General features: G+C 60.7%; 2 protein-coding genes across 4 annotated transcripts in view; both read left to right on the top strand.

Annotated features, from left to right (window-relative positions):
- Window positions 1-2783, top strand: part of PRRG2 (proline rich and Gla domain 2) — an 8940-nt gene extending 6157 nt beyond the window's left edge. For 2 of the 3 annotated variants that reach the window (XM_032264605.1, XM_032264606.1), the window contains 3 exons: window positions 305-440; window positions 1685-1831; window positions 2145-2783. In XM_032264605.1, the coding sequence (XP_032120496.1) occupies window positions 305-440; window positions 1685-1831; window positions 2145-2163 (302 nt within the window). In that variant the 3' untranslated portion in view covers window positions 2164-2783. The remainder of the gene's footprint in view (window positions 1-304; window positions 441-1684; window positions 1832-2144) is intronic. The other variant, XM_032264604.1, reaches the window with a different exon arrangement.
- A 169-nt stretch (window positions 2784-2952) lies between these two features.
- The window catches only part of PRR12 (proline rich 12), a 39602-nt gene continuing 30294 nt past the window's right edge, over window positions 2953-12260 (top strand). Inside the window, exons 1-5 of the mRNA XM_032264659.1 lie at window positions 2953-3509; window positions 5058-5170; window positions 6181-6342; window positions 6424-9734; window positions 11075-11741. Of these exons, the coding sequence (XP_032120550.1) occupies window positions 3424-3509; window positions 5058-5170; window positions 6181-6342; window positions 6424-9734; window positions 11075-11741 (4339 nt within the window). The 5' untranslated portion in view covers window positions 2953-3423. The remainder of the gene's footprint in view (window positions 3510-5057; window positions 5171-6180; window positions 6343-6423; window positions 9735-11074; window positions 11742-12260) is intronic.

Raw genomic sequence — 12260 nt, 5'->3', positions numbered from 1 at the left:
TCACTATGTTGGTCAGGCTGATCTTGAACTCTTGACCTTGTGATCTGTCTGCCTCAGCCTCCCAAAGAGCTGGGATTACAGGCATGAGCCACTGCGCCCAGCTTTATGGTTCCCATTTTACAGAACTGGCAGTGGAGGCTCAGAGAAAGGAATGAGGTGAATTGCCTGAGGTCACAGGGCTAGGAAGGGACCCCAGCTCTGCCTGATCCATGGTCCCTTCTATTACCTCAGTGGGAAGGAATTTTGATGTTGGGGGGGGTGACAGTTCCAGAGACAGTGGCTCCCCTTCCCTGCTTCCCTGCAGGGCGTGGACGAGTGGATGTGGCAGGCCTGGCTGTGGGGCTGACATGTGGCATCCTGGTCATTGTCCTTGCTGGCCTGGGAGCCTTTTGGTATCTGCATTGGCGACGACGCCGAGGCCACCAGCCCTGTCCCCAAGAGTAAGGGGGCTTCAGTGAGGAGGGGGTGGCGGTGGAGAGTAGGGGAGGGAGGAAGAGTCGACCTAAAGAGATGTGCTAAGGATTGGGGTCAGGTGGGCACTGAGGAACGACTGAGGGCACAGTTATTTGGAGAGTGAGTCTGTGAGCTGGCTTGTGTCTGGTTTTGGCATCTGTCTGTCATTCTGTCTGTGTAGACTGCAGTAGGATCTTTATCCGCTTTTGCTGCCGGCCTGTCTTTGTGGTACTGGGATTACCAGTATCCGTGGGATTACCACTCTGGATGTTGTATCTGGTGGGCTGTGACCATGCAGCCTGTGGTCTCTGGGCGTCTGTGAAATGTTGGCTTCAGTGGTGACAAGTGCAGCACCTGAGTGGGGGTGGGAAATTGATGAGGAGTGCGTCTGTGTTGTGTTCCTGTCTATATGGATGGGCTGAGTTCTGTCTGTTACTGTGTGTGTTGGCCTGCCTCTCTGAAGGGCTTTTTTTTTTTTTTTTTTTTTGAGAAGGGGTTTCATTCTTGTGGCCCTGGCTGAAATATAATGGCATGATCTCTGTTCACTGCAACCTTTGCCTCCCGGATTCAAGTGATTCTCCTACCTTAGCCTCCCGAGTAGCTGGGATTACAGATGTGTGCCACCACACCCACCTAATTTTATATTTTTAGTAGAGATGGGATTTCTCCATGTTGGTCAGGCTGGCCTCAAACTCCTGACCTCAGCTAATCTCGGCCTCCCAAAGTGCTGGGATTACAGGTGTGAGACACCAAGCCTGGTTTTTTTTTTTTTTTTTTCTTTTTTTGAGACAAGGTCTCACTCTGTTGCCCAGGCTGGAGTGCAGTGGCCCATTCACAGCTCACTGCAGCCTCAATTTCCTGGGCTCAATAAATCCTCCCACCTCAGCCTCCTGAGGACCTAGAGCTACAGGTGTGCACCATGCACTCGGCAGGGCTGTCTTTTTCTCCATTGCTCTGCCTGTATCTTGTGCACATGAGTGTGTCTGAATAAGAGTGTGTCTCTTTGGTTGCTGATTTCTGTGTCTGCCTGTGTTCAGCTGCCTGTCATTTGAGGTGCTTTTCTGTGTGTAGGGCTAGGCTGAAGGTGACCCTCCTTTTCTCAGGTCCACCTCGCTTCCAGCTCTGTCCCAACGCCAGCCTCACAGTCTCTGTCTTCTAGATCCCCTCTTTTTCTCCCAAGTCTAGGTATCTTGTAAGTTGCCTCTGCTAACTGCACTTTCGCTGTCCCCAGGGCCGGGCTCATCAGCCCTCTGAGTCCTTTGAGCCCTCTGGGCCCACCAACGCCGGTGCCTCCACCCCCACCCCCAGGCCTCCCCACCTATGAGCAGGCGCTGGCAGCCTCTGGGGTACACGACGCACCTCCACCCCCCTACAGCAGGTATGGGGCGTGGCTTCTGCCCGGGGGCGGGGCGCAGAGGGTTGTGCACGGTTGGAGGTGGAACCTGGGCTCAGGGGCGGGACTTGAAATTTGGGCCTTATCTAGGGCGGGGCTTGGGGCTTGGGGCGGAGCCCCATGCAATAGTCTAGGGGCGTGGCCCAGCGTTGTATGTGTGGAGCAGTATAGGAGGGTGGGGTCTGTGCCCAGAGGGTTCGGGATTGGCTGAGACGCCAAGGGCGGTCGGAGTGGTCCCGGTTGAGGGGGGAAAAATCAGCAGGATCTTTGACTCCCTAGTGTGCCTCTCCTCTTGCAGCCTCAGGAGGCCTCACTGAAGAGCTGCTTTCAGACCCGGCTCTCCGAACCGCGACCCTGATTCACACCGGATTCCGGAAGCCGCTAGGCCTCGTAGACGCCGAAACTGGACTTGGAGGGAGGGATAGTGGGAATAGGGGTCTTCCGGCCCGAGGCCTGCCCTGGCACACGCGTTGCCGCCGCGTATGGATATACATATGTTCTCGGCAACATGTTCCTGTGTCCTGGTCCCTCACGGGCCCCCACACTCTCCTGACCGTGAGGGCACCGGTCAAACCCTGCCCCCGTGGTAGACAGACGCACGGGGAAACTCGTACCCAGGAGCGAAGTCCCGGCTGTGCCGTCTTATGTGTGAGCAGATGACCTGTCCATCCCCTCCAGTGCCACAGGGTACGCACACGCAGATCCCTGCCTGGGCACACGCGTGTCTTCGTGCACTCCCCGTGTGGTACAGGGGCGCTTCGTAACCCAGGGAAAGAGTGGGGGGCACATTCGCAAGTGTACTCGGTGCGGGCAGGCTCGCACTACACCTAAGGAGCTGGAGTTGAGCTGTTCCCCTAAATAAAAACCCTTCGGAAAGGAGACCAAATAAAGCAGAAACAATGCAAAAAAAAAAAATCTAATGACATGAATCGCGATCTCGGGCGCATTAGAACTGGTTTTCTGTGCAAACGCGCCCTACACCCGCAGGCCCCGCTCACTCTCTCTCTCTGTCTCTCTTTTTTTTTTTTTTGCATTTGCACGGGATTGTGGGAGGAAGCGGAGCGCAGCCAGACACCCCGCCGCCCGCCCCCCCTCCCCTTCCCCCTCCCCCAGCCGCCTTGTGCAAAGATGGCTGCACCGTGAGCGCAGAGGAGGAGGAGGCGGCGGCGGCGGCGGCGAGAGAGCGAGCACCCATCGCCTGCACCCACCCCGGGGCCGCCCGGGACGCCCCCTCCCAAGCGCGGGCCCCCCCTTTTCTCTCGCAAGCGCCGGGGCAAAGGCGGAGACAGCGGGGTCCCTCCTCCCCCCTTCCCTCCTCTAGGGGGAACCCCCCTTCCCCCTTCCTTGGCTCAGCGACTGCACCCCCTCCCTTGCCCGCCCCTCCGCCCCTGCCCCCTCCCTCCCCCGCCCGGGGCCTTCCCGGGCCTTCCGCGGCTGCAAAGAAAAAAAGAGAGAGAGAAAAGGGGGGAAAAAAAACCAGCAGCGGAGGGAGCGGCGGCGGAGGAGAGCGCGCGCGCGCCCCCTCCCTCCCTCCCTCCCTCCCTCCCCCTCCCCCCAATTTCCACCGCGGCCAATTCATGGACAGGAACTACCCCAGCGCCGGCTTCGGGGACCCGCTCGGCGCCGGGGCGGGATGGAGTTACGAGAGGTCAGCGAAAGCTAGGTAAGGAGCTGAGGGTGGCCTGGAGAAAGGGGCCAAGGGGTGGGAGCCCAGCCGGGCCGGGCCGGGCCCGCCCGGCGACGCGTGCATCGCAAACTCCCCTCCGGCTTGCAAGGGAGCGGCCTTCCTTGGTTTGTAACAACGCCGCCGCCCCAGTTTGCAAATTGCAAACTCCGCCAAAGCCAGCTCCAGCATGCAAAGGGAGAATTGCAGCGGGAAAATGGGGGTGCAAAACAATTTCGGACGGGAAGGCCTTGGGAAGGTGGGAGGGACTGGCGAAGCAAGGCCTGGACTTCCCCCCATCCTTGGATTCCCGGCTTGGTGACCCCTCCCCCCCGCGCCCCAGGCACTGCTCTTGCAAAGGTGGGAAGAAGAGAAGAATTAGAACGCAGATTTGGGGGGCGCGAACCCCCTCTCAGGTCCTATTGTTCCAGGACTGTGCGAGGCCGCGCCGATAGGCGCCCCCCCAAGAAATTCCGCGCGCAGAGTGGGCACGGGGCCCCGCCCCCTTCCTAAGCTGGGGTTGTGTGTGTAAGGGGGGGTCCGGCATCTGGGACACGCCCCCTTTAATGCCTCCACCCCCAAAGGCAGAGAATCCTAGTTGATGGCAAGGAGTGGAGGGTTTGCCCTCTTGAGTCCGGCCACGGATTGGGGCCGTTGCCTAGGAAGAGTCGCGTGTTTCCCGTGTGTTTGTGTGTATGAGCGTGGGCCCTGTGCGTGCGGGGCTGGCAGCGTGTTCACCTGTGAATCTGCCCCTTTCCTGCTGCTTCTTGGTGTGGCGCCCTCACACTTCACAGTTCACCTGACTCTGAGCACCTCCCCCCCAACACACCTGGGTTTCCCATCAGGTCATAACCCCAAGTATGTCAGGATTTTCCGTGTGGGACTCCTCCGTCTATATCTTTTCTTCCCCACGGGTGAGTTGGATACCCGTTTGCACACATACCTGGCATTGCACGGGCCCAGGCATTTGAACCTCAACCCCCGGGGATGGACGGTGTTCTTGTTCACACTTGTACCTGGTACTTTCCCCGGGTCTTATTCCCTCTTCTCTCCACCCCGCCACCGCTGCTGCTTGGGGACCGATCTGCGTTCTGCTCCCAACTTGTTTTGCACCTCATGGAGTTCAAGGCCTGTGTTCCCATGTGTCTACAGAACAGGGGGCGTCCATGTGCAACTCTGGGGTTGGCCCTACGGCCTGTGTCGCCAGCACGGGGGCTGGGGTGGGTGGTCGGTGGGGTCGATGGCGGGGGGCTCACATTTGCAGCTCAAGACACTTTCTCTGCCTTGGACCCTCTTCTGTGTGTTAGTGTCGTCTCTAAGCATGCCTGTTTGTAAACGTGACTATCCGGGGTCTGGAGTGGGGGCCATTTCTGTGGCTCTTTAGTTGGGCACCCCGATTCTCCCCTTTAAGGCCTAAGGTTCCTTAGCTTAACACCCCCCACCCCAGTCAGCTGGAAGTGTCCCCCCAACTCCCCGGGGGTTTTCCTGAGCTCTCTTCTGAGAAGGCAGCTTGGGAGAACCCCCCTGACGTCTACCCTTTCCCCCCAGCTTGGTTTATGGCAGCTCCAGGACCTCGCACCCCGAGACGGACATCTTACACCGCCAGGCCTACGCGGCCCCCCACCCACTGCAAAGCTATGCCACCAACCACCACCCGGCAGGTACGGCCCCCATCCCGCCCCTTTTGGGCTAACCCTCCTCCCGAGGCAGCTGATTGGCTGTTGAAAGTTCCGCCCCTCCTAATTGGACGTGGCCCCTGCCGTGGCCCGCCCCTTGCTGTGTCTCCTCTGATTGGTTGCCTTTGAGGCTGCTGGTCCCTGCTTCATTTCTCCCCGGATTCGTCCGCCCCTGCCTCGTCCCGCCCCTTTCGCTCCAATTGGCCCCGTCCCATCAGCCCCCAAATCCCACCTTCTCTTCCAGGCTTTTCCGCCTCTCTGCAGCCCACCCCAATTCTTTCCCTCTGGGTTTGCCCTATTCTTTTGGCTCCTTGCAACTCTGAATTCTTTCTTCCTGATTCTCTTTCTTCCTGATTGGCTCCAATTATCTGGCCCGCCCTCTTTTTTTTTTTATTTTGCCCCATTGCCTTATTTTACCCCCTTGTCTTTGCCTCCAAGGTTTCTGATTGGTTCCCGCTTCCTCGGGGTACCGGCAATGACGTGATGCTGTCCAGTTTGACCCTCGACCCTCCTGATTGGCTCCTTCCCTTTTTGTCTTCCCATCTTTTTCTCCGAATCTTCCCACGTGGTGCAATCCCTTTTGATTCGTCCTCTGGTCTTTCTGAGACTCCAGTCGTACCGTCCTTTGCTCTAACTTGCTGGAAATACACAAATTTGGTCTCCCTCCTGTCCTTACTGAGGACTCTGCCCTTTTGCCGCTGGCTCTTTCACTTCTAGATTTTTTACGCTTTTGTCTACCATTTCCTACCTGGACCCCCTGCGCTTATGACTGGATTGCCTGCTGTCCTGCTTTGCTGTCTCACCTTTCCCCCTTCCCTCCCCTCATTCCTGTCTCATTAGCTTGGTTCTGTCCATTTTCTCCTCTTTGAATTTGCCCTTTTCTCTCCCCTCCCCTCCTTTTTCTGATCCACCTTGCCTTTGGCCTCTTCCATTTCTCTCTTGACCTTGCCCTACGCATTCCCACCTGGCTGACTCTACCCCCTGTCCCCGGCCAGGCCTCTCTGGACTCTTCGACACTGGCCTCCACCACGCGGGCTCAGCAGGGCCCGACGCCTCCGTCATGAACCTCATCTCGGCCCTGGAATCCCGGGGCCCCCAGCCTGGCCCCTCCGCCTCCTCTCTCCTCTCCCAGTTCCGCAGTCCTTCCTGGCAAACAGGTAAGCCCAGCGCCGGCCCTGCAGGGCCAGGGTGGGGCTGGCTTGCTGTCCTCTCTCACCCTCCGTCTTCCTCATCTCCAGCCATGCACACGCCAGGCCCCACGGAGCTCTTCATCTCGGGCGCCCTGCCGGGTTCCAGCACCTTTCCGTCCTCCTCCGCCCTGTCGGCTTACCAACACCCGGCTTCCTTCGGCAGCCGCCCCTTCCCAGTGCCCTCGTCCCTCAGCCTCCAGGACCCCCCATTCAGCCCTCCAGCCAACGGGCTCCTGTCCCCCCATGACGTGCTGCACCTGAAGCCCTCGCAGGCACCCACGGTGCCCTCTTCGTTGGGCTTTGAGCGCCTGGCAGGGGGCGGTGTCTTGGGGCCAGCTGGTCTCGGTCCAGCCCAGACCCCCCCTTACCGACCTGGTCCCCCAGACCCGCCACCTCCTCGCCACCTCCCAACTCAGTTCAACCTGCTGGCTTCCTCTTCCGCTGCCGCCGCGGCCGAGCAGTCCTCCCCACAGCTCTACAACTTCTCGGGTGCTGCCCCAGGCCCCCCGCCGCCTGAGCGGGCCCTGCCCCGCCAGGACACGGTCATCAAGCACTACCAGCGGCCGGCCAGTGCCCAGCCCCCACCGCCCCCGCCACCAGCCCATGCCCTCCAGCACTACCTGAGCTGTGGAGGCAGCTACCCCTCCATGGGCCACCGGGCCAACTTGGCCTGCAGCCCCCTGGGCGGTGGGGAGCCCTCTCCGGGTGCTGGGGAGCCTAGTAAGGCTGGTCCCAGCGGAGCCACGGCAGGGGCATCAGGCCGGGCTACGGGCCCTGAGGCGGCAGGGGGCGGTGGGGCTGGAGGTGGTGGTGGAGGTTACCGCCCCATCATTCAGTCGCCTGGGTACAAGACAGGCAAAGGTGGTTATGGAGCAGCTGCCGGGGGTGCCACCAGGCCCCCCCCACCCCGTTCGACCGCCACCCCCAAATGCCAGAGCCTGGGTGGGCCAGCAGCCGCCTATGCCACTGGGAAGGCCTCTGGGGCTGGAGGGGCAGGGGGCCAGGCCTATTCCCCTGGTCAGCCCCAAGGGCTTCTGGGACCCCAGGCCTATGGTCAAGGGTTTGGAGGGGGGCAGGCACAGGACTTGAGCAAAGGCCCCAGCTACTCAGGGGGCCCCCCACAGCCCCCCAGTGGCCCCCCTCCTCCTGGCCTGGCCACATGTCAGAGCTACTCCCCGGACCAGCTGCAGGGGCAACTGTATGGGGTGCAGGGCGAGCCATACCCAGGGCCAGCTGCCCACTCCCAGGGGATGCCCACAGCCAGCCCCTCACTCAGCTACAGTACCGGCCATTCCCCCGCGCTCTCGGGCCATGGGGGTGGCTGGGGACCCAGTTCCTTGGGAGGTGGTGGCGAGGCCAGCCCATCTCACATCATTCGTCCACTCCAGTCACCGCCTGCCACCGGTCGCCCACCTGGCGTCGGCTCTCCAGGGGCCCCGGGCAAATACCTGAGCTCAGTCTTGGCCTCAGCCCCTTTCCTGGCACCTCCTGGAGCTGGCAGCTATGCAGCTGGAGCAGGTGGCTACAAGGGCAAGGGGGATGGCACAGAGCTGCTGGCGGACCCAGGTGGGCCTCCCGCAGAGCGCACAGAGGATGAGGAGTTCCTCATCCAGCACCTCTTGCAGGCTCCCAGCCCTCCTCGGACCTCAGGGGCGGACGGCTTGGTGGGCGAGGATGGGGCAGCGGATGCCTCTAAGGGACTTGGGGGGAGTGGTGGGGCTGGGGGACCGCCGGGTACACCCTATGAGTTGGCCAAGGAAGACCCCCAGAGGTACCACCTGCAGAGCGTCATCCGCACTAGTGCCAGCCTGGATGAGGGTGCCACTGCGGCACTGGAGCTGGGCCTGGGGAGGCTAAAGGAGAAGAAAAAAGGGCCAGAGCGGGGCGGCGAGACCCCTGAGGGGCTGGCCACCTCTGTTGTCCACTACGGGGCAGGTGCCAAGGAGCTGGGCGCCTTCTTGCAGAAGAGCCCTCCACCCCCACCTCCCACGGCCCAGTCCACCCAGCCCACTCCCCATGGCCTCCTCCTGGAGGCCGGGGGCCCTGACCTCCCACTGGTGCTGCCTCCGCCTCCCCCCCAGCTGCTCCCCTCGGTTCTCAGCCACGCCCCCAGCCCCTCTCCCAGCGCCTCCAAAGTCGGCGTCCACCTCCTTGAGCCAGCCACCCGCGATGGGGCACCCCAGCCGCCACCCCCGCCACCCCCGCCTCCGCCACCTATGCCCCTGCAGCTTGAGGCCCACCTCCGGAGCCACGGCCTGGAGCCCGCGGCCCCCAGCCCCCGCCTGCGACCCGACGAGAGCCTGGAACCGCCAGGCGCCATGCAGGAATTGCTCGGGGCTTTGGAGCCGCTGCCCCCAGCGCCTGGTGACACCGGCGTGGGCCCGCCTAACTCGGAGGGCAAGGATCCCGCAGGCGCCTACCGCAGCCCCAGCCCGCAAGGCACCAAGGCGCCCCGCTTCGTGCCACTCACCTCCATCTGCTTCCCTGACTCTTTGCTCCAAGACGAGGAGCGCAGCTTCTTCCCCACCATGGAGGAGATGTTCGGTGGAGGGGCCGCGGATGACTACGGCAAGGCCGGGCCGCCGGAGGACGAGGGAGACCCCAAGGCGGGCGCTGGCCCCCCCACGGGCCCCCCTGCCTATGATCCCTATGGATCCTACTGTCCTGGCCGGGCGTCCGGAGCTGGGCCCGAGACGCCGGGCCTGGGCCTGGACCCCAACAAGCCCCCCGAGCTGCCCTCCACAGTCAACGCCGAGCCGCTGGGCCTGATCCAGAGCGGGCCCCACCAGGCGGCGCCCCCGCCCCCGCCGCCCCCGCCCCCGCCTCCGCCGCCAGCCTCCGAGCCCAAGGGCGGCCTCACCTCGCCCATCTTCTGCTCTACCAAGCCAAAGAAGCTGCTCAAGACGTCCTCCTTCCACCTGCTGCGGCGCCGCGACCCGCCCTTCCAGACCCCCAAGAAGCTGTACGCCCAGGAGTACGAGTTCGAGGCCGACGAGGACAAGGCCGACGTGCCCGCCGACATCCGCCTCAACCCCCGGCGCCTGCCCGACCTGGTCTCCAGCTGCCGTTCCCGCCCGGCCCTCTCCCCGCTGGGGGACATCGACTTCTGCCCACCCAACCCGGGACCCGATGGCCCCCGGCGCCGTGGCCGCAAGCCCACCAAGGCGAAGCGCGATGGGCCGCCCCGGCCCCGCGGGAGGCCCCGGATCCGCCCGCTGGAGGTCCCCACCACTGCGGGGCCCGCCTCGGCCTCCACACCCGCCGATGGCGCCAAGAAACCCCGCGGACGGGGCCGAGGCCGGGGTAGGAAGGCTGAGGAGGTGGGGGGCACCCGGTTGGAGCCCCTGAAGCCACTTAAGGTGAGGGGGATGGGGTCTTGTAGGGGATAAGGGAGGAGGGGCTGGGCCGGGTGTTTGAATCTTAAAGGGATTAGGGCCACACCTTGGCATTTTGGGGGCAGGCGGGGTAAGGTTTATATTGCTATAATCTGTGAGGAAGTGAGTCTGAGGAATTTCAGGGTCCCTCTGACAGATCTAAGAATTGAAATTCTGGGTCTGAGCTGGCCACTGTGGTTCATGCCTGTAATCCCAGCACTTTGGGAGGCTGAGGCAGGAGAATCACTTGAACCCAGAAGGCGGAGGTTGCAGTGAGCTGAGATCACACCACCGCACTGGGCAACAAGAGCGAAACTCTGTCCCAGAAAAAAACAAACAAACAAGAAAAAGAAATAAAGGACATTCTGGGTTTAGAATGAGGCAGAAGGTTGGGACTTATTCTTTTACCTGCTTTTTTTTTTTTTTTTTTTTTTTTTTGAGTCAGAGTTTCTGTTGCCCAGGCTGGAGTGCAGTGACATGATCTTGGCTCACTGCTATCTCTGCCTCCTGGGTTCAAGAGATTCTCCTGCCTCGGCCTCTTAAGTGGCTGGGATTACAGGTGCCCACCACCAGGCTCAGCTACTTTTTTTTTTTTTTTTTGTATTTTTAACAGAGATGAGGTTTTACTACATTGATCAGGCTGGTCTCAAACTCTGACCTCAAGTGATCCGCCCGCCTTGGCCTCCCAGAATGCTGGGATTATGGGTACAAGCTGCCTCACCCAGGCTGCCTGCTTTTCACTTCCATATCTCAAAGTTCGGGGATTCAGGGGTTCTACATTCCTGGGTCATGAAGTGGGCTGGAAGCGAAGAGCTCAGTGAGTCTAAGTTCTGGGTCTTTTGAGGGAGAAACTCCAGTCTTATCCTTCTAGTATGTAAGAGAAGGAGTCTGCAGGTTTGAATTCTAGAAATTTACAGTCTGGGCCAGACGCAGTGGCTCATGCCTGTAATCCCAGCACTTTGGGAGGCTGAGGTGGGTGGATCACCTGAGGTCAGGAGTTCAAGACCAGCCTGGCCAACATGGTGAAACCCTGTCTCTACTAAAAATACAAAATTATCCAGGCATGGTGGTGCATGCCTATAATCCCAACTATTTGGGAGTCTGAGGCAGGAGAATCTCTTGAACCCAGATGCAGAGGTTGCAGTGAGCTGAGATCGCGACATTGCACTCCAGCCTGGGTGACAGAGCAAGACTCTGTCTCAAAAAAATTAGATAAATAAATTCACAGGTTCAGCACCTGTAAATCTGGACTTCTGTGGCTGAGGGAGGATGGGACTGGGGGCGCAGACTCCTGGGCCCTCACGGCCCGCCACTCCCATGTCTAGATCAAGCTGTCTGTGCCCAAGGCCGGCGAGGGTCTGGGAGCCTCATCGGGTGATGCCATATCAGGCACTGACCACAACAGCCTGGACTCCAGCCTGACGCGGGAGAAGATCGAGGCCAAGATCAAGGAGGTGGAGGAGAAACAGCCGGAGATGAAGTCGGGTTTCATGGCCTCCTTCTTGGACTTCCTCAAGTCAGGCAAGCGCCACCCACCACTCTATCAGGCGGGCCTGACGCCTCCGCTCAGCCCTCCCAAGAGTGTGCCACCCTCTGTGCCAGCCCGAGGCCTGCAGCCCCAGCCCCCTGCCACCCCCGCTGTGCCACACCCCCCACCTTCAGGAGCCTTTGGGCTTGGGGGCGCCCTGGAGGCTGCGGAGAGTGAGGGACTTGGGCTGGGCTGCCCTTCACCCTGCAAGCGGCTAGATGAGGAGCTGAAGCGGAACCTTGAGACACTGCCTTCCTTCTCCTCGGACGAGGAAGACTCTGTGGCCAAGAACCGAGACCTGCAGGAGAGCATCTCCTCGGCCATCTCTGCCCTGGATGACCCCCCACTTGCTGGGCCAAAGGACACCTCCACCCCAGAGGGGCCACCCTTGGCCGCCGCGGCTGCAGTTCCAGCGCCACCCCCTCTTCCGGGGCTCCCCAGTGCCAACAGCAATGGCACTCCCGGTGAGTGCTGGGAAGGTGGTCTGGGAGTGGGGTGGAGCTTCAGGGTTGTTAGGGTCACTGGATACAGCTATGCAGGTTACACACTGTTTAAGAGACACCATTTCCTGGTCTACCTATAATTGAGGCTTGGTCGTTAAAAAAAAGAAAAAGAGACACCATTCATGTAGATGGAGTAAGGTCGCCTGCTTATGAAGGGACTTTCCTGATTGGGGGTACACAAGTGTTTTGAGGAAGGTGCATCTTTTTCTGATTTCTTTTTTTTTTTTTTGGGACGGAATTTCGCTCTTGTTACCCAGGCTGGAGTGCAATGGCGCGATCTCGGCTCACCGCAACCTCCGCCTCCTGGGTTCAGGCAATTCTCCTGCCTCAACCTCCCGAGTAGCTGGGATTACAGGCACGCGCCACCATGCCCAGCTAATTTTTTGTAGTTTTAGTAGAGACGGGGTTTCACCATGTTGGCCAGGATGGTCTCGATCTCTTGACCTCGTGATCCACCTGCCTCGGCCTCCCAAAGTGCTG

The sequence above is a fragment of the Sapajus apella genome, unplaced genomic scaffold (assembly GCF_009761245.1).
Source record: "Sapajus apella isolate SASKATOON/1434 unplaced genomic scaffold, GSC_monkey_1.0 scaffold144, whole genome shotgun sequence".
In the NCBI taxonomy this organism is placed as follows: Eukaryota; Metazoa; Chordata; class Mammalia; order Primates; family Cebidae; genus Sapajus; species Sapajus apella.
This window is presented reverse-complemented; position numbering and strand designations above follow the sequence as displayed.